This window comes from Erigeron canadensis, chromosome 1 (genome assembly GCF_010389155.1).
Source record: "Erigeron canadensis isolate Cc75 chromosome 1, C_canadensis_v1, whole genome shotgun sequence".
Taxonomy (NCBI): domain Eukaryota; kingdom Viridiplantae; phylum Streptophyta; class Magnoliopsida; order Asterales; family Asteraceae; genus Erigeron; species Erigeron canadensis.
Window position 1 is genome coordinate 8,164,141 of NC_057761.1, and position 23,235 is coordinate 8,187,375.

At 34.9% G+C, this 23,235-nt stretch overlaps 1 protein-coding gene across 1 annotated transcript; it reads right to left on the reverse strand.

Moving 5' to 3' along the window:
* Positions 1–3,689: 3,689 nt before the first annotated feature.
* On the reverse strand, positions 3,690–7,211 carry LOC122585794 (protein EARLY-RESPONSIVE TO DEHYDRATION 7, chloroplastic-like). Its single transcript, XM_043757919.1, has 4 exons — positions 6,267–7,211; positions 4,715–4,881; positions 4,476–4,560; positions 3,690–4,042 (listed from the first exon to the last, which is right to left on the reverse strand). The coding sequence occupies exons 1-4, from the start codon at positions 7,094–7,096 to the stop codon at positions 3,862–3,864; spliced, it is 1,263 nt and encodes a 420-aa protein (XP_043613854.1). The 5' UTR covers positions 7,097–7,211; the 3' UTR covers positions 3,690–3,861.
* Positions 7,212–23,235: the final 16,024 nt, after the last annotated feature.

Sequence of the window (23,235 nt, forward strand, 5' to 3'; positions counted from 1 at the left end):
TTCCTTGACAAATTGGATGGCAAATGACTTAAGTTTATTGGGTCATTCAATTTGATATGTGATCAAAAAGTTATGTTTCGAAGATTCATGCATATCTTCTAAACACAACATTTAATAAAATCATTTTTATAGTCTTAGCAACACAAGAGAGCTCGGTAGCTCCATTTGAATGCACAAAGAAGCGCAAGGGCAAAGGTTTGCGATGAACGCAATTAAAAACCCGTCCTTTTAGAAGGCTAGCGCACTCCGACTTATACCTCTCTTAGAGTTTGTTCAAATGGGTGAGCCGGTGTATCTCAAGGTTGTAAGACTCCAATTTTATTAAAAAATCTCTATTTTGATATTGCTTAGTCAAGTTTATTTTTCTCAAAAACAATTTTACATCACAATTTATATCACAATAAATATGCAAAATCATAAACTATTAACTATTAAGCATGCAACGAGTTATGGTAGGCCACCTAAACATGTCACTATGGTTTTATTATGTCTAACTTGGCTCCCCCTTCAAAGAAGAGGACCACATACATCAAGTTTCCTTGATTGCGTAAGCCTTAAACATATACAAAACAAACAATTATCATATAAGCATATAGTTGCTCACTGGAAATTCCAGTAGCTTCACGACCTGTTTAGACCTGTTTCTGGTCCGATTCAGACTTCTACCAGAACTACAAAGTTTTAGCCCTATGTGTTGAGCATCTAAAGTTCAAAGCACAACCTCTAACTCATTACGGATTAAAGGATATGAGTTTTTTAGTAACCTATCGCAAAGCAGAAAATTTACACAAAAAATTCACAGTCACACAATTAATTATCCAATTATCTAGCATAATTAACCCTAATGATCAAGATTTCATATCAATATATCTAAGTAAGAATCATGAATGATTTGCATGAAAAATTCATGATTTTTACTTCTTTTTAACCATTAAAAAATAAAGGTACACATATAAACACATGCAATTTATCACATAAACATGCAATTAATCAAAACTTGGATTAGGAACCTAAAAAGACAAAAAAAATTTTTTATTTTTCTGGAAAAATTTTCGAACCATATATATATATATATATATATATTAAATAAAACCTTTTTCTTATTTAAATAATGTAATTAAATTACAAAATCAATTTAAATATATATATATATATATATGTATAGCCAAAAATTTTGAAGATCAAGAACCCTAACCCCCCTTCAAGTTTTGATTTATTGGTAATAAAAAACATACATAGTAGGCTCGTGATACCACTGTTGGGTTATATAACTATTATCAAATCAAATCACAAAGCACGCAGCGGAATATAAAATCTATGTAGTTAATTAATTAACCAAGATAAAAAACGTGTACCTTAAATTAGAGAGAATAAAGCAAGAAACCTTTATAATAAGGTTTAAATTAAACCTCTCTACGATTGCACACACAACGTTGGAATGTATGTATGCTAGTACTTGATCACGAACCGAACAATCCTTGTTGCTACCTCCTTAATTCGAACCAAACAAAAACCCCGGAACCCTTTGTTTTGTTGATGTCGATCGAACCAAGAGAGAGAGAGAGAGAGGGAGAAGAAGAGATTTTTAGGGTTTTAGAAAACCTAATGAATTGTGTGTTGAAAACAATTAGATTAGGCCTCTATTTATAGTGTTTAGGAAACTTAATGACCAAGTTTAGGGTTTTGGAACCCCTTGGTCGACCGTCCCTACCTAGAACATTCTAGAGGGGTTTTCCTAATTGTTTCCTAGTTCCAACTCTTCTTCGTTAAGTCTGATAGTTAAGTACCGTTAACTATTTACTCTTTTAACGGACCATTATTAGTTTTTCGTGATCAAATTAATCAATAAATTACATTTAATATATTAATTAATTATAGTTACATTCACGTTGAGGTGTGACCCCGTAGGCTTAAATACTTTCCGGACATACGTTCATTTTACGTGATCATATTCATTTTACGTGATCATATTCTAACAGAAACACTATAGCAAGTATACAAACATTAAGTTAACACTAACTATTAGATTTGAAATATCATAGAGTTAGCACTTGAGTTTCAACTATATTGTGGTCACAAAGATCTTAGACTTGACTTGTTAAGTCAAACTTAATACTTTATTTTTGCCAAGGCTAAGGCTAAGGCTAAGGCTAAGGCTAAGGCTGCAAGATTAGCATACTAGGGGAACTCGGTATGATCCGGGCATAGTCACATGGGTCGCGCTACGTCTCAGTATGTGGAACAAAATCCGTTATGCGGTTCGTGCATTTCTATCCGGTATGCAGGATGGTAGGTTCATTTCGGAACACCAATTCGGTACGCAGTACTGCGTACCATAATCGGTATGTCAATTCAGTACAAAACATTTTAATAATCAAAATTTACATGCATAAAAATAATCTACATATAAAAAAAATAACATAACAAATTCATTATATAAAAACTGTTCATGTGCTCGCGCGATGTGGCAGTGTTATGGTGGTGTAGGCGACGGGTGGTGGCGGCGGTGTATGTTATTTTAAGGGTCGAGGGGTGTATGTTGTAGATAATTTCATTAAGGGTATTACACGCTATACTAGGTGGAGATTTTCAAATTAGTGAATAAGTGAGCTGAGTAGTTTGGGTAGATCAAGTTCTTTTTTGAGAAAGTGAGAGAGGTCAAATGCTTTATAAGATAGTATAGGTAAAGACCTCGTTAATGTCTCCAAACATTAGGGTGGCCGGCCTTGGTTTTCAAAGGGGAGAATATTGCTTTACTTACAAATGGCGTTGGCAGCTAAAACATGAAACTGATAAATTATAGAGACGGGTGGTAATTCCTAAACATGAGAACCGAGATGTGAATTCTGAGCTGCCCTTAAATACGAAAATTGGGAAAATTTGGAAATTTATATTTAAAGCTAAAACTACATCTATAAAAATAAAGACCTGGTTATTGTCTTCAAATATCAGGGTGGCCTTGGTTAGGATCTTTGAAAGAGGGGAATATTGCTGTACTTACAAATGGTGGTGGCGGCTAAAACATGAAACTGATAGATTATAGAGACGGGTGGTGATTGCTTAATATGGGAACCGAGTTGTGAATTCTGAATTGTCCTTAAATACCAGTAATTTGGAAATCTATATTTAAAGCTAAAACTACATTGGTAAACAAAGGAATTATGACTAGGTCGGCTATCAAGGCTAACGAGTTCAACGTCACGGACTTTATGGGTAAAGTTTGATGATGGTCGGGTAGCAAAAAGGTTAACATAAGCAATTGGAGGGCGAGTCAGGACAAATTAGTAACACTTTAATCACCTATATACTCACTCACTCAGATTAACAAGAAGGGGATCGCCCCTTCCTACCTGTTGCTTGCCTTTGCTATGAAGAGGGGCGGATGTAGGCTTTGAAGAATGGAGGGTAGTGCCCTCTATGATTGTTCAAGTAAAAAAACCCGTCGTCCGGCTCAAGCCGTATTTTTAAACAGTAACACACATCCAAATACGTCAATCAACAAAGAACTCAACACACTTAAACATTTATGTGCACATCTAAGCAGCTTTTCTTACGGGATGTGTAGATGCTGACCAACATCAACAATTTAGATTCTCACTATAGTATTAGTATACTAGATAATTGCTCATTTGAATATTTAAATAACAAGCCACACAGATATATGCTGTCCGCAACGACAAATGAACCTGTTTAACTACAACGCCAACAAAGGATATGATCTTCATTACAATTCATTAGTTTCTCTGGTTTTCATGCAAAACAATCAAACACATTAACAAGATGCATATCACAATCTGTTCCACAAATTACATACTAGACTAGATATATCTAACGTCATCAAACACATTAAAGCAAGCTTCTTTAGGTTTTAGACTTGGATAAGCTGGACTGAGAAGCTGCAACTTTTACCAAGTTGGTAGGTTTGATGACACTCTTTGGGTTCAAAGCTTTCCGTATCTTGAACACTGCCCAGGCCGTCCCTATTGCATGTCCTGCTGCGTCCATCCCTTCACTCGTTACCTTTGCTGCGTCTTCACCATGCCTGCCATCAACAACAAGCAACCAATTAACGACCCCATTTGTCACTGTTTAAAGATCCTAAAAAGACTCTTGGAATGTTCTATATCGTATACGCCATCTAGGTAGAACTTTCAGACACATCCACTAAGAAACGATCACTCAAGTCATGCTATAAATATCTAATGGGTGAAAAGAGAAAAAATAGAAGATTGAAGGGCCAGTCAATTGGTAACCAATCGGGCAGGTGTATGATGTAATTCTACATTGATATGGCATTTGACAAACGGACAGCCAACATAAAGTCAATTTTATGAACAAGAATCTTCCAATCTAAACCCAACCCACTTTTGCACTGCATCCAATAGCAAAATTTCATCCTGACTCATCATGCAGGAGGCCTTACCCGGTTAAATTTTCTACCTCTAGCCCAAGTAAAATATTATGAAATAACTTACTTGTGTGATACAAGATCGGTCGTGACGGTTGATGTTGTTGACATAACATTCCTTCCTGCTACTTCAACCGCATCAAACACCTTATCTATAACCAAATAGTAAAAAATGCCAAAAGTCATTTCATAAAACCAAAATACAAGATTAAAACGAGAGCAATGGATTAATTTAATCTCATAAAAATATATATAAGTAATTCAACTACAATGTGGACAAAAAAGATTTGAGAACCAGAGACATACTGAATCCATCCAAGGAAGCGAGAATGATCTCCCCGGGAAGAAGTTTGAAGAACTTCTTTCCTGGTACGGAGTTCACAATAGCGCCAGTGAAGAATCCAGATACCTTCACAACCCCAGAAAGCAGCCCCGTTGCCAGATTCTCCGACATTTTGGTCATCTTTTTCACCCTGTCCAATAGAAAAGCATAAATCTGAACTTAACAAGAAAACTCTTCACTTCAATAGTACTTTAAATACAATTAGAAGTATACAAACATCAAGTTCGCAGTAATAATTAGATTTAAAAGTTCTTGTAGTTGGCGTTTAAGTTTTCACTATGGTGGTCGCAAAGATCTTAGATTCTTAAAGTTGACTTTTTAAGTCAAACTTTCTACTTTCTCATTTTGCCAAAGGCCCAAGGCTGCAAATCTTGCATCATAAGGTCATTGGGTAAGGTTGGGTTTCAAGAGTCACTGATGTGTCAGGTTGGCTCCAAACCCCTCCCCAACCCCCTTTTGCTCCCAATATTCGACCAATCAGTGGTTCAACGGAGTTGACCGCCATCGTTTTCTTTCCTTTTTGCTATTTTGTATTGTGTATGTGCTTGCGGCTCAAAATGTTGGATATATTAGTGTAATTAGATTAATTTGACAATCTAGTCATAATAATACATTATATAAGTTTGGTGGTGCGGAATGCACGCTTATATAAATTTATTATGATCTTAGGGGCGACGGGGGACAAAGGCAGCACCCCTGGGAGCGGAGTCCAAGGGGCGGCAGCCCCTGGCGGGGTCCAAGAGGCAAAACCCCTGGCTTAGAAAATTTATTTTCGAAACTTGAGGTGCTGAATTTGGCAATTTGAAAACCTTAAGAAAACTATCTACAAATATATTTACAAGTTACAATTGATCCCATTCATTCTCTTACATACGAATTCTTATAGATATCTCTCTTATAAATATCTCTCTGATTCATCATACGCTCTCAAACACAAAAACATACAGAAAATTCTCGAATCTCTGATTGTATCCGAATATTTTAAGGTAAATTACCGAATTGATTCAATCCGAAAGTGTTACACGCCTTCGGTGATTGAATTTATATATCCTGTTTTGTTGGTTTTTCTGTATATCCCCAACACAAAAATGATTTGAAATGGTAAAGCTAATTTGAGAATGAGGTTGCTTTTTTTGAATCCCATGCCTCATGTTTAACTAATATTAACTAATTTAAGTTGTATAGGAAAGTAGTATATCGAAGAAAAAAATTTACTATTGCCACTCAAGAGAACTCGTATATAATTAATGGATTTTGCTAATCATAGCGGCCTATAATTAAATACGTAACAAAGTGTTACACATAAACACAATCACCCTAAATACCATTTTTAACCGCCAACAACAACAAAGTTAACCATAGCTTTAAAGGTATTTTGACTAGCAAACTCAAAAGTTTTTAAAAAATAATCTTCTTTAATCCCCAAAAGCTTAGAACACAAATATACAAGCATAAACAGATAAAAGAACAAAAATTTGACATTCAAAGTCAAAGTCAGAGTAAAACATTTTTTACCTTTTCATCCTCTTCAAAGCTTGAGGACTAACATCAGATTTCCCACCAGATTTCATCCTCAATTTCAAAAACTCATTCCCCCATTTCAACCTATCCACAGTCACATCCCCACACCACAATATCCCTTTTATCAACTGACCCGACCCGGATGCAATCAACCTCGCAACACTACCACTATAATCCTCCACATTAGGCGCCAAAGTCGTCCAATACGTCGCCGCCTTATCCTCCGCCGTCCCACCACCACCCTCAACCACCGCCTTCACTTCCCCATCAACCCCTTTAACTGTAAAAGCACTGTATTCCCCCAAAACCCTGTCCAACTCATCACTAAATTTTTCAACAATAGTCAAGCCATAATTTATTATATCTTCTTCCGGGTTTATTACACCCGTGTCCCGTGTGTTATCAGACGGAACACGGAGTGTAAAAAAATAATGGGTGTCATCAAGTTTATTGGCCGCTTCGTCTATTGCAAGCGGCCATTGAATTTGGTCACCGACACGGGCTAAGACAGCGACAACGTTGTCCCCTTGTCGGAGACGGATGATCTCGAAGGTTCCTTTAGCTAGTTCGATACTTTGTTGTTTGTCTATTAAATGAACTATTGAATCTGGGATTTTGATCACGGTTTCTTCTGATGATTTCAATGAAAGTTGTTGTTGTTGGGTATCATTGTCTGGAAATAGTTTTTCTGCCATATCTTTGGTTTCTAGAGATGGGTATAGAGTTGAAGATGATGAAGAAAATGATGGGTTTTGTGAATCTGGGTTTGATTGATCGATTTTTGGGTATAGGTTTTTTTGGGATGATGATGATGATGATGACATTTTTATGATATGGTGTTTTTCTTTTTTTTTGGTCGAACAGATTTTGATATGGTTTGTTTACAGAGAAGATTTTGTTTGGGTTGGTTGGTTGGGTTGGGGATATTTATGGAAGAGTGAAACTTGAAAATGAAGAAAGTGTGGGAGTGAAGATGACGTGTTATTAGTGATACGTGTATACGCGCAAATACCTATGTTTTCTTAATTTGTAATAACCCACCCGAATAAGGAATATTATATCTCTCCCGAGTTACTCGATCGACATAGAACATTTAATTTTGACATGGCCTAATTCGAGTTAGCCGTTTCCATTTTTACTTATTATATTAACAATTTAATGCATCGAATTAAATTATATATTTTTTTCACTTTAATAAACAAAAACGAGCATCGTACTCGTATAATGCGGCGGTGAGTTGGTGATGACGGTGGTGGTGACATCTATTGGTGTAAGTAAAAGTATTTGATTTTAAAGAGTTAGTAGATATATTTTCTAATATAATGAACTAATGGTGTAATTTAATATTAAGGGTTGATGGTGATTAAATTCATTAAAGACATTTTAGTCAATTCACATGTCCCATTTATGTAAACTTTCAACATAGAGGTTATAATTTTTATATAGTAATATAGAAGTATAGATAACCATTAATTACCTACTAGCATGGTACCAGCGTATTGTGGCGGATATTATTAATAGGATGTTTCATGTTTACGAAACACAATATAAGTGGATAATTAATTAAGAAAGATACTACGATGAATAACATAGCCTAAGATGTGGAAAATAATATGATGTTATATGAAATATAAATACATGCCTCGAAAAAAGCATTTCATTGAGTAGAAAAATAAGCATTTTGTTGATTAGAAAAAATGTGTAGTACCAATTTCGAATTCATGGGAGAGATGAGTTATAAAGAATAAGCATCTTGTTGAGTAGAAAAAAGAAAGAGACTTGGTTTACTTTTGATTTTGAAATCTTGATTAAAGTTAAGTGTATATTATTAAAGGTTCTTTTTTATTAGGAGTATGAAAGACAAATTAAGTTGATAGACAAATGAAGGACATTTAAGTAATTTTATAACTCTTTTTTCAACAATGGATTATTTTCATCATAAGAGTTAAGAGAGTATATATATATTTTACTTAATAAACATAAACATTATTTATACATTCAACTACTTACTACATTCAACATTTAATGACAAAAAAAAAGACCCTCGGCCTTTTTTTTTATTTTATAAAAAAACGGAAGTTAAGCTTCATTTATCTGAAAGCTATTTGAGTCAAGAGCTAATCCGGTAGTTATTTGATACAAGTTCGATATATAAAGCTCGTAAATGTCGTTAGCATTATCGAGTTTTTATTAATTTTTGTGTATAAACTTATAGACTTTTTTACTCACATGATGCAACGACTTTTGAATAAACTATTCACTGTGTTTAAAAGTTCGATATTAATAATAAAGGTCGTTATTTGGTTAATAACGTTGATCTAAAATACGATATTAGAGTACTTCTATATACATACGAAAATAAATAAATTCAAATTATAACTATTATTATTTAATTGTCGGTCAACTTAATAATAAATTAGTTATAATTATTCTTTAATATATCATAAAACACACACATACATATACACATACATATATATATTTGTATCTAAATTTAACTATAATATAAGATTTAGTTTTTGATTTCATGACATGCATCCATTTGAAAAATGTTAAGTTGACCTCAAAATGATCAAGTTCAACAAAATGCTATTGTTAGATTAACTTAGTCGAGCTCGAAACCCCAATTGAGCTTGAAAATGAAGGCTCAGTCGAATTAGATTATGATTTCACCTAAAGGGTATCAAAGCAACTTCTCTTTACTAAAATCTACTACATTTTAACGCATTAAGTCCTTGACTTAATAAGAGAATTAGTGGGTATGAGCCCCGTGTTGCAGCACCTTAATCATCCTGGTTGCGTTTGTTATTAATAATAATATGGTTTCACAATTGAAAAGAATTTCAAGAACAATACTATGTATAATGTTCACCCGCGTGTAGCTTTGGGTATCTATTTCACTTTTAAGAATCACAAAGACACAACACATGATTGTAAAAAGTTTAAAAAATGACTATTCATTTTTGTTATTAAGATCTTATAAGTTACATATCTGAAAGTAACTATATTCATGATTCACTTTAGATTAATATATGATATAGAGAATGTGGTTTATCAAATGATATTGACAATGAAGGATTAAATGTAGAAGAAGTTGAGGATGTAGGACATTGTTTTGGAGTTGATGGTATTTAGCCCCGGAAAGTAAATAATGCTTGGAGAGTTCTTATAGATACGGTTGAACTTGTCTAAAATAGAAATTGATGAGTTTCCACCCTATGACCAATGTGCTTAGAGGATGAGAAAACCGAGAACCATTTGTTGACTTTTTGCTCGCCCGCAAGTAGCTTATGGGATGCGATCTCAAAATGGCTAGAATTGGAGTTGTTGCGATACTTGACTCCAAGGGATATGGTAGAGAGGGTCGCAGGTAGAATCAAAAAACAAAAGGAAAACTAGCTTTAAAGATGATAATTTGGTGTGGTTTTTGGATTACTCGAAAGACAAGTACCGAAAAGGTCTTCGGTTGACATCAACAACAAAATGATCTTTTATTTGATGTCGTTCAAAGTTACTCTTTTTCTTAGTTTCTTTTACAAGTAAAAAGTTCAATTGTAACTGAATTGAATGGTTTAAAACTCCGTTTTGAGCGATGTAATGTTTTTCTCAGTTTCGAGTATTGGTTAGTCTTCTCAACTGCTTACTTTAGTATAAAATTGTTCAGCAAAAGAAATATCATTTCTATTCAACGTAGAGGTGGTTATATACTCTTTCAGTCTTTTGTATATAGTCGTTGAAGACGCTTGAAAAAACTAGTCTTTTTGGCGATATGAATCATATTTATATATACTAGACACGGAATTTAGAGTGAACTTTTGCATTTACAATAAAGGCATAATTTTAAGGTCCTCATGTCTTTTTTGAGAAGTCATACACGTCTTGGTTTTCATTTAGTATATTTTTTATGTGTGTGTTTTTTATTTCTTTCCTAATTTCAATTTCTGTTTGTAGTCGATTTCCATTAAGTTTTATTGTGGTTTTTGTTAGTTTTGGTATTTAATTTCCATATACAAAATTTTTATTTATGCTTTTTTATTGGATTAATATAACTTCTTGATTGTGTAAAAATTATGGGTGCTGATTTTCACACTTAAATATTTTATTCATCCACGGAAATATTATTAGATAGACAATTTAACCCTCATTTTATTTACAAGTACTAATATATCTTTATTTGGGTTTATCATATGCCACACTCTGAAAAGAACGAACAAAACTTTATATAAATAAGGGAAGATCTATTTACACACCGGCAACTGTTCATTTACTGAAACGCTGGTAAATTTTTCGCATTTTATTTCTAAATTTGGCAAAACTATTTAAGCTTTTAACAAGTGTTAGAAAGTTCAAACTATAATGACCATGTTACATTGTTTGCGACACAATGTAATTTAGACTTGAGAACCAACAAACTAGATTTAACTAGACTTTACATAACTCGATTTGTTTCTAATTTCAAGAATGATAATATACACGTAATCTTTATTTTGAAACTTTATAACTTGTGCAAAAGGGCGAACATGGATATCAAAGAATGGTTCAAGAAATGCCCATTACCCATTCAACGAGCTACACCATTAGCCATATGAGATACTCTTTTCATGCTCCTTATTAGAGCCACTTTATATACCTAAAAAAAATAAAATATATAACGGTAAGTACAACTACTTAGCGAGTAAACGGTACCTATATTGTAAAATGAATGCATATTCTAATATCTATTCTAGACATAATCTGAAACATATTTAGATATGTATTCTAAGTATAGTCTGAAACATGTTCAGACACATGTTCTAACATATTAGGAATTCATTTTCTAATAATTTTATAAATGTACTCTAACAGGAATATAACATGTGGCCTACTCCATAAGAGGGATATCTAGATCGATCCCATATGAGGTTACCTTCTTAAATATAATAGGTACGTACTCTCATACATGTCTATATGCATTCCGAGTACTACCCATTAGGAGGAGAGGAGTGGCAGCTGTATGGGTGGCGGGTTGGCCATGCCGCCGAAGGAACACCGCCGCCATCACTGTGGCATGTCAACGGCTTGGAGGTGAACGAGCTAAAAGCCCTGCGTGGCTTGGAAGAAAAATAGACGTTGGGAGATGGGGCCAGGTTGATTTTGAAAGTTTGAGGACTAAAAAACAAAAATTTTAATACCCCTCTCCCCTTGCTTGCTACCTGCTACGCATGTTTGTATATATATATGCAGTGTATGTATTCTTCATGTGAGGAAAATGATCACTAGTGAATTAATTTTTTTCATTTTAGGCCCCTAAACTTTTCTTTGCTTATATAATACTTCTTCTAGTTTTGTATAGTTTAAGTTTATACCCTATTCTTTAGTAAAAAAAATACATTTTGTTTAAATTATAATGTTTGTTGTTATTATGAATAAAGTTTTATAATTATTTGATTAAATTATGTATATATAATGTTTAGTTTATTTTAATGAAATATTTAAGTTTTTATTAAAAAAATTTTTTTGAGAGGGTTGAGAAGGTGACGAATGCCATTAAAAATGGTTAGGAGGGTTGGTTGGGAGGGTTGAAAAGGAAAAATGAATTGGAGGTATGTGATTGGTAGAATTTGGGAGGGTTGAGAATTTCAACCACATGACTCCCTTCCCCCTTATTTTTATTCTATAACTTCTAGAAATTTTATGCATTCAAATATATGACATATGGCATACCCATACGAGAAAGATCTAGATCGATCCCGTATGAAGTAACCTTCTAATAATGCGATAAGTACATACCCTCATGCATATCTAGATACATTCTGGATATTACCTATCATTCTATTCTATTCGTTACTCACTTTTGAAGCCCGCTAAGCAGTTACTTGAATCAAGATACGCTTCGGCACCTGATAACTATAAACACATAGATACACGGATATCACATATATGAACATAAACTTTGATGTCAATATGGTTCTAATCTGATAACTACATTCCCTAACCTTAGAATTGTCCACGAACGACATTTAACTAGTTGTGACACATTCATTTCATACTTGATTTCCTTTAATTATTTCTTATAAAATTGACATGTATTGTTAGCACAACAATTTATTATATATCATATAAAAGTTGATTAATAACTACAAGATTTTGACTTAAACTTTCACCTGGGCATTATCACAAACATCTTGTCTACACAACTTGCTCATGAATAAATATTCTTCTTTTTGTATTGAAATTGCCCATGTTTTGAAAGCTATTAGTTTTAGAGCACAACTTCATAGTCTAGCCTTTAAAATCACTTTCAAAGCATAAATATAATGAACTAATGATATCAATTATTAATTAATTATTCATTTAGTAAAAACCTATCTCTTGTAATACTAACTAAATTGACCAAAGAAAGTAGGGTATACCTATACTGCTTGAGATTAAGTGAAGTTAAGGCTTAATTGGAGCTTAATATTACTTGATTCTTGAATTACTCCAACTAATAATTCTCTTTTTCTTGATTTTGAATTTCGGCTCTATCACCCACATACGCCAAAACCATCTCCTTTTTGTTAGAGATCTCGATCATTATTTGCTGCTGCTTTTCTTTTTCTCATGATTATTATTTATCAAGTTTTTATGTATATATATAATAGCACACATACACATACACATACACATACACGTCACACGTGTATGTTTTAAAATGGCCAAGAGGTGTTTTAGCTAGCTTAGTAATAACTTACTTTAATATGTACATATTTAGTTTTCTAATAAAAATTATATGTTGACACTTTGACTTCATTTGATTATTAGAGAATAAATATATACATACATACAATTACATAAAACACTGATAACTAAAAGGTGATATTTATTATTATTTTTTTCTTTAATTAAATATTGGAGATGTTACATTTACACACTGCTTATATGCCCCATTTTATGTAGTACTCCCTATTTTAGTGTTGAAAACGACTCGTATGAAATAAAACGGGATAAAAACGGTGTGTAAATACGCCACAATGATTGCACTGATATGTCAGAGAATGACACCCCAGATTCAAGATATATTATAAAAGTAATACGGACCGTCACATATTTAAAACGGTGGATATTTGATATTTATTACTCGTGACAAACAAAGGAGTAAAAAACAAAAAGTGTCCATATGTTTTCACTATTTATCACTTATGGTCCCTCTTTCTTAATATTTTGCAATATCAATCACTTACCATCCCCACGTTAACCCCATCAATAGGTGTCCCATAATTATCCATATACTATAAAACGGGGAGTATTTTACCTGGCTAATATAATACGGTTCGTATTAGATACATGACATAAAAAGCAAATCAGTTGTTGTCCCATAATTATCTGTATATTATAAAACGGAGAGTATTTTATGGCTGCTAGTCCATATTATATAAAACGACACAAAAAGTAACATTTTCTATAAAAAAAAATCATATAAACTTGATATGCTACGGGTCAATATGCTTCTCAAATGGGCCTATTGAGCCTTATGGGCCAAATTATGTTCATCATTGGTATAAATGGGTCAAATGAGTTGTATATGCACGTCTTTCACTCGAATGGACCTATTGGGCCTTCACACTCGTTTGATATCTCATGGGCCAAACGGGTTGTATATGCTCGTTTTTCACTCGAATGGGCCTAGTGGGCCAAATTATGTTCATCATTTGTATAAATAGGTCAAATGGATTATATGTGCTCATCTTTCAATCGAATAGGCCTATTGGGCCTACATACTCTTTTCATATCTCATGTGAGTCGTGTGTATGTATATATGGATATATGTATGTAAATTCAAAAGATCCATATCGTTTGATATCTCATGGGCCAAATGGGTTGTATATGCTCGTCTTTTACTCGAATGGGCCTAGTGGGCCAAATTATGTTCATCATTTGTATAAACGGGTCAAACGGATTATATGTGCTCGTCTTTCAATCGAATGGGCCTATTGGGCCTACATACTTGTTTCATATCTCATGTGAGTCGTGTGTATGCATATATGGATATAAGTATGTAAATTCAAAAGATCCGTATCGTTTAATATCTCATGGGCCAAATGGGTTGTATGTGCTCGTCTTTCACTCGAATGGGCCTAGTGGGCCAAATTATGTTCATCATTTGTATAAATGGGTCAAATGGATTATATGTGCTCGTCTTTCAATCGAATGGGCCTATTGGGCCTACATACTCGTTTCACGTGAACATGTGCTTATGTTATATGTTTGTATGCATGGCTTGAACACCTAGTCACTAGACTTATGATTAGGATTGCCATGTTCATGTGCATGTTAAGGGCCCTAAAGTAAAAGATGATTTATGTGATTAGTATAGGTGAAAGTGTAGCCTAAGCTAATATGATTAAGAAGTCTCGAGCATAATCAATAATTGAGTTTGATTTAAAAGTTTCCTAAAGATTCATGTAATTTTGGTGTAAAGTCTTGTGTTAAGCTTAACCCGTGTTAACTCCATGGAGCTAGTGCGTACGTGGTCACGTGGTGTTAGGTCCAGATCTACTGGACTTACTCCAGACGTGAAGACTAGAGTCCTTTGAAGATTTGTCCAGAAATTATGAGAAGACCAGTGAACCATTTACTTGTACAGGAATCTGGATTCCACCAAATTGGTTCACTGGACTTCACTCCAGTCAAGATCTTTCAACTGAAGACACTCTCACTGAAGTTGAAGACTAAAGTCTGAAGAAAGAAGACTGACAAATGGTGAGGCCCACTGGCAGTCTTACCAGATCTTCTGACTGGTGTCCTTGTCAGTGTTCTAGACCTTACAAGTCTGAACACTGATTACGAGGAATTGACTTATTTGCCTTTGCACGCTTTTATCCGGACAATCCATTTGTCCTTTGTTAAGAGTTCTTACACGCGTGTAAAGGTGGTTGGTTAAAGTATTACAAGTCACATCATATTGACTTTATTCATGTACTTTAACCAATGCTTTTAAGGAATAAATATTATATTCCTTAATTGCATGAAACCTTATTTGTACGGCAAAAAGAATTAAATACTAATTCTTTTTGCCTATAAATACCAAGCCATTTACCTCGTCCAAATTACTTTTGCAATTTGGTGAACCTGCACAAATACTCTCGATCACTACAAGGAATACTTCACAATTTTAAGTGTTTCGATCTTAAGTTTATTTGGCAAGTATATATCACTTGTAATTCATAGATTGTTAGGTTATTTACATTATTTGTAATATTCTTGGTTCCGCAACAATCTTGTATTTTATTTAACATCAATAAATAAAATACACTTGAAAATTACATTTGTGTTCCACCATTTACATACTTGTTTACTTTATTTATTGCTTAAGTCTTTATTGCTTTATTTATATTCTTGCATTTATATTCAAAGCAATACTACTCCAATCTAGTGCATACTTGACTTGTTATTCTACACTTGTAGGTTAAACCATCGAGTGAGGGACTTCACAATTAGAGCGGAAGGCTAACATACTTGCCTAGATCCGTTTTTATTGATGGCCAACCTAGAGAATACACAAGGAAACCCTTTAAATGTTGAACCTCCTCCTATTAATACTGAAACTAATGAGCCCCCTCCTCTTAACAATAATCCACCACCACCTCCTCCTATTCTTGCTTCTCCACACGTACATGTGCACTACTCAAACACTCATGTTCCCAAATTCAGTGGGAATGGTGACGAATTTGAGACTTGGAAAGCTAGGATGATTTTACATGTTACTTGTATTGCTCTACCCAATGAATCTCTAAATGGTACTTACACTAGATTTATGAGCATTATAAACCAGTTAAGTGGACTGAGAGTAGAAAAAGACAAGGATATACTTTTGGAGAAATTTTGTGATATTCTTCCATCAAGATAGTCTCACATGATCGTGGTCTTGAGGTAAGGCAAAACCTTGCATTCCCATACTTTGTCAACATTGTATGGAGCCTTCAGATTCACCGAAGAAAATCAAGCCTAGAGAATTGAGGCTGAAAAAGATGCTTTAAATCATGCTTCCAGTAGTTCCCCTGTGGTTAGTCATACTGAACCACCTTGTGTGGCATTGATGTCTTCCGAGAAAGTATTTTTTATGAAAAAGATGATGTCTGAATTAATGGAATCTGGAGTCACTAACAATATCTCTCCAAACTGTGATGAAACTGATAGTGATGACCTGGTGGCTATGATTGCAAAAACGTTCAACCGTTTTAAAGCAAGAGCCAACAGACCCACTGGACAACATGCACCCAGTTCCTCTACTGACAAGGCCAATCTGACATGCTTTAAGTATGGCAGAAAAGTTCATTTCATGAAGGAGTGCAAGTCCAATCAGTTTGTCTCCCAGTCTGGTCCATCTACATCTTATAACAAGCTTGATGTTAGCTACAAGTTAAAATACAAAAAGCTTAAGGCTCAAGTTGCTCTCATGTTTGCAGAAAAAGATAATAATCAATGCATGGTTGCTGAAGAGAAGTGGGTTCCCTCTGATGACTCATCAGATGATGATGAAGAGGAAAAAGATTGTTGTTACATGGCTCTGGCTGATCAGGAGCATCTGATGAAAGAAGATGTCACATCTGGAAGATAGGTGGACATTGTCAACAAAAAGGTAATTGATTATGATAAGGAGGTTGATCTTGAATTAAAATTGGACATTGCTGAAGCTTTAAACTTTGATTTAATCTTTGTTGAAACTGTTCGATCCGAAATGACAAATAATTTTGAAACAAATTTCTCTGAAATGTCAAATTTACAATCAAAGTTAAAAGAACTTCAAGATATCGAACTGGCTTTTAAAGCACAAGTTTTGGTCACTGAACAATTGGTACAGGGAAAACAAGACCTGGAAATAATTTTGGAAAAAGAAAAATGGGTAATTAAATCTTGGCTTGAAACAAGAAGCCATATGATGCTGGAGTTAATCGATATCCATCTAAAAAACATGCCTATTTAGATGGAAATACCTATGTTGCAGCTTTAATTCCAGTAATTGACCGTTTACCAGAAGAAGTTAAACCCAGTACCATTTATGATGAACCCAAGACCCCCAAAGCTAGTGTTATTCCACCAGTTAAATTGTCTGAGGTTAAGACTAGAGCACCCCATATGACTGCTCCAGTCAAAAAGGTTAAGCAGAATAAACAATCGGCTTCTAAAGAACCCTAGGTTCAGAAAAAGAAGAATATTGCCATACCTAAGCCTAAAGTCCATTCATCTAGAAAGGCTCACGTCTTATCTGAAGAAACAATTTTGTTGAGGTTAGAGAGCCAGTTTCAACTACTGGCTCGTCAAGTCCAAAGCTGTAATGCAAGATTAAATAACTTTGAGGGTACTTCATCTGGCCCAAAACAAAATTCAAAACCTTTTTCAAAGAAAGATAAAAAGATAGCTCCCATTGAGAAAAAGAAAAAGGTTTCTAAACTGTCAACTCCAGTAGTCTTTTTAACTAAGACTACTATTGAAGAAAGTGAACTCAACCAGATACCCTCAGGGATCCATATGGCAGTATCCAAGGAACCCATCTGTGGATGGGTTCCCAAAACTAACTGATTAATCTGGTGGATGTGCAGGGAAATCAAAAGAAATATATTTGGTATCTTGACAGTGCTGCTGGCAGGACAATAACCGGATGTAAGACCCTGCTGGAGGAGTTCATAGTTTCTGATGGACCCTCCACCACTTTTGGAAACGATGGTTGTGGAAAAACTGAGGGGTATGGTGTCCTGAACAATGGACAAGTCAAATTCAGATGGGTGGCTTATGTGAATGGTTTGAAATATAACTTGATCAGTGTGAGCCAACTATGTGATGATGGCTACCAGGTTCTGTTGAATGTTTCTCATGTCATTGTATTCAATAAGGACTGGAAGGTAGTATTGATTGCTCCCAGAAAAGGGAATGTGTATGTGATGGATATGGAAAGCTCTCATTCTATATGGAAAGCAGCGTTTCTATACCAAGGCTGATGAAGACACAAACTGGTTATGTCATAAAAGGTTATTCCATTTAAATTTCAAAAATATTAATAAGTTGTCCAGAAAACAACTAGTAGATGGGACACCTTCAGTTTCCTTCAAAAAGGAAAGGCCATGTCCAGGATGTGAGATGGGAAAGCAGAAACGTGCCAGTTTCAAGACCAAGCAGAATTTTAGCATATCTGAACCACTCCATATGCTTCATATGGATCTCTTTGGTCCAGTGAATGTTCAAACTCGTGCTGGCAAGAGATATACCCTGGTGATTGTTGATGAATACTCCAGATTTTGTTGGGTAATCTTTCTAAGGTCTAAAAATGAAGCTGCTGCTGAAATCATCGCTCTTATCAAGCAGATTGAACTCAAGTACAAGCGAAAAATGTGACAGTTAAGAAGTGACAATGGAACAGAATTTCCATATGCAACTCTGGAGAAATTCTGTACTGACATTGGCATCTCTCAGAACTTCTCATCAGCACGCACTCCAAAGCAGATCAGAGTGGTAGAAAGGAAGAACAGAACGCTGATAGAAGCTGCCAGAGGTATGCTTGCTGAATCTGGTTTTCCTACCAGTTTCTGGGCTGAGGCAATTGCAACTGCTTGCCACACCCAGAATCGATCAGTATATGTGAAGCGACACAAGAAGACATCCTATGAAATATTTAGAAATAGAAAACCAAATATTGGTAATTTTCATGTTTTTGGATGTCCAGTTTACATCCTAAACGACTCCAGTAAGTTAGGCAAATTTGATGCCAAAGCTGATGAGGGAAATTTCGTAGGATATTCAGCCATTCATAAATCCTTCAAAGTCTACAACAAGAGACTGGAAAGGTTCAAGAGTCAATACATGTCACATTTGATGAATCAAATAATGCAATCAATAAAAAGCCAACCCTTAATTCTCCCCCAGAAAGTCCAATTATCTTCTGTGAATTAGATCCTATCAACTACAATAAAGAATCATCTGAAGAAGTTTCCAGTCATCTTGATCTTGAACCTGTTTTATCTGAAAACCCTAGTAGTACTCCTTTTTATTCTTTAATAAGTTTCAAACTACCATGTGAACTTGTTATTGGATCAGATGTCTGTACCACTCCTCCAGTATCAGTTTCAGTTGATGCTGAACCAGTACTTCAAGAAATACCCCCAACTGAAGAATTTCAGGATGCAAATCGTGATCATACTGATTCAGATGAAGATGTTGAAATCGTCTGGCAAGACCCTTTTCCCGAAGCAAATTTAGAGGGAAATCAACTGAACACTTGCACTGATTTTGTTTTTCGAAACAATCCTGGTCATTACTCCAAGTGGACAAAAGCTCATCCTATTGATCAGATTATAGGTGACTCCAGTAGAGGGGTTCAGAACAGAAGAGCCTCCAGTGAACAATGTTTATACATAGCTTCTTATCACTGACAGAACCGAAAAAGATTGACGAGGCTATGGAAGATCCAAAATGGGTGATAGCTATGCAAGAAGAGCTACACCAGTTTGAAAGGAATAAGGTAAGGTACCTGGTCTCTTTTCCAGTTGGCAAGAAAGAACCAATTGGAACAAGATGGGCCTTCAGGAACAAGGTGGATGAACATGGCCACGTCATCAAAAATAAGGCCAGACTGGTAGCACAAGGGTACTGCCAGTCAGATGTTGATTTTGATGAATCATTTGCTCTAGTGGCTAGACTTGAAGCAATCAGAATTTTCTTAGAATTTGTTGCTCATCTTCAATTCAAGGTCTACCAGATGGACGTAAAGAGTGCATTTTTGAATGAAAAATTGGAAGAAGAAGTTTATGTGAAGCAACCACCAGGCTTCATTGATGAAAAGCATCCTCACTGGGTGTATCGTCTGGACAAAGCACTTTATGGTCTCAGACAAGCCCCACGTGCCTGGTATGATACTCTGACTAAACATTTGTTGAAACATGGTTTCAAAAGAGGTGCAATTGACAATACCTTATTTATTCTTCGTGAAAAAGGTAATCTTTTGCTGGTACAAATTTATGTAGATGTTTTTTATTTTGGGTCTACTGATGAAAACATGTGCAAGAAATTTTCAAAAATTATGTCCTCTGAATTTGAAATGAGTTTAATGGGTGAATTAACATATTTTCTAGGACTCCAGATTAAACAAACAAATGATGGCATTTTTATTAATCAGGAAAAATATTTTTGAGATCTTTTAAAGAAATATGATATGAACTCTTCACCATCTAAACCTACTCCAATTTCTGCACTACTCACTCTGGACTCAGATCCAGATGGAAAACCAGTGAACTCCACTGTCTATAGAGGTATGGTAGGTTCAGTGATGTATTTAACTGCCTGTAGACCAGACATAATGTTTGCAACATGTCTATGTGCCAGATATCAGTCTAATCCAAAAGAATCTCATATGCTTGCTGTAAAGTGCATACTGAAATACCTTAAGGGTGTCCCCAGTTTTGGTCTTTGGTATCCCAAAGGCTCAGGCATGGATTTAATGGGTTATTCAGATTCAGATCATGCAGCTTGTAAGATAGATAGGAATTCCACTACTGGTGGATGTCATTTCCTTGGTAGCAAATTGGTCAGCTGGACCAGTAAGAAGCAAACTTCAGTTTCATTGTCAACTGCTGAAGCTGAGTATGTATCTGAAGCTGAGTATCTATCTTCAGTTTCATTGTCAACTGCTAAAGCTGAGTATGTATCTGCTGAAGCAAACTTCAGTTTCATTGTCAACTTCAGTTTCCTTGGTAGCTAGTTGCTTGATTATGGTATTAAATATTCGAAAACTCCAATATTTTGTGATAATACCAGTGCCATTGCTATCTCCACCAATCCAGTTATGCACTTCAAGACGAAACACATTGATGTCAGGTATCATTTTATTCGCGATCATGTTATGAAAAATGACATTGAAATCCATTTTATTCCTACTGACAAACAACTCGCTGACATTTTTACTAAACCTCTGGATGTAAAAACTTTTGAACATCTTGTTGGTGAGTTGGGAATGTTGAACCCTTAAACCTGGAACCTTGCTATGAACGCCTTTGTGACACTGACATGGTTCTTTGATTTCCAGATTTGTAAATCTATACCAGTAAAGCTATCGAACGCCTTTGTGATACTATCTTTGCACTGATAGATTTATGGATCACCATTCCAAGGGGAAGACTCAGACCACATATTTTTGTCCTTAGAATGTCTAAATTTCTGGGAGAATTTATTAATTTATTTTCTCACTGGATAAATTTTCTGGAAAATGTTTCTGGTACCTTGTAAATGTGTCCCTCTCACTGGTATTGGATAGGTTGAAGTGCATGTTTGAGGTGACTTCAGTCGCTTTGTAAATGTGTCCCTCTTATTTATTTATATTAGTTGATGTGCGTATTTATGGTTATCAGTATGGTTTATGTAAGGTGCCCTATTGTTGCGTGGATCGTAATAAGACGTGATTCGTTATGTCAAGAGTGCGGAATCCTATTGAGATAACTAGATTGCTATTGCCTTTTGTTGATTAATGAGCAATTAACCAACCCAAGGAGATGCACAAGGCTTGTGGTTCGTGTAAGATGCTACACGAAGGAACAATTAACCTTAGCTCGTAAATTCGTAAATTATCAACGAAGATTAACCTAATTCCGTAGATTAGGTCTTGTATTTATACTAGTTACGTATTGGATCGTGTGGGCTTAGGCCTTAATTACGTATTAGGCCCGAAACAATTAACAACCGATTTGCCTCGTGCTGACGTCAGCACGAGGTTCATCCTACATGCTGATGACGTCAGCACGAGGGACGATCCTTTGTTCTTTGTTTGACTTTGTTTGACTCGTACATAACATCCAATCACCGTTTAAGTGTTCTACGACACTTATAAACCTTGATTCTATGTTCTTCTACCTGCAAAACAATATATAACACACAAACATAATACAAAACATAAACAGATATAATATAGAAGTCCAAACATAATCATTAAATATCAACACAAGTTCTTATCTAAGTGATTACAAACAAGTTCATAAAAACGTAAACAATAATCAAATCTATGTTGCGATTGTCACACCGAATTTGCATCTAGAGTTTAATCTGGGTACTTTACTGGAATGTCCCTCCAATGTACCATCAATGTATGCTTCACTGGCTTAATCCACCAGTGATACTGGAGTATCCAGTCAACCTCCAAATGCATTGAAATGAGTCATGGTGTGTCAGTCATAATATTTTAATACTTGATGTTAGTGCATGCCATGTATGTAAACTCTTAAAATGGACAGTTACTATTCATCTTACGTGGCATGACTTTTTCAACTTAAAATGATGATTTTGTTGTTACCTTGGGAAGACAAAAAGTGCAAGTTGGTAATTTTGTGGGTTGTCAACTGTTATAAATTTATGTGTGATGGGAAACATTAAATGCGGATGTCCAAATCGATCAAAATTATTTTGAAAATTTTCAAATTAACCGTTTTGAATTCCACTTTCTCTCTCACCTATAAATACCCACATTTACTTTCACTTTTTCTTTATGTCGAAAATCATTTACTCCCAAATCTTCAAATTCTTTCATTTACTCCTTACTTTATTCAATTTTAATCATCAATTTCTCTCATATTTACTGCATCTCATCATCAAATCTTCATAAACCCTAATCTTAATTTTCAATTTCATACTCTAAATGGCTCCTAGACAATCAAACTCAGACAAAAACCTTCTCACTAACAATTATACTCCTCCTGCCACTGTTGTTAAAGCCCATGATATCATTATTGATTCTGACAAAATAAGAATCAATATGCACAACTGGACGACAAAACTGGCCGGAAATCATGGTGCCCAAACCATCATCGGACGATTAAATTCTTTTTTTCTAAGTTGTCCATTATATGGGGCTCTCACCATGAACCCTGGAAAATTGTACGATGGTTATCTTTGTGAATTCTGGTACACATCTCACTTCAAGGCTGGTGATGATGATACCATCCATTATACTCTTAAAAAGGGATCT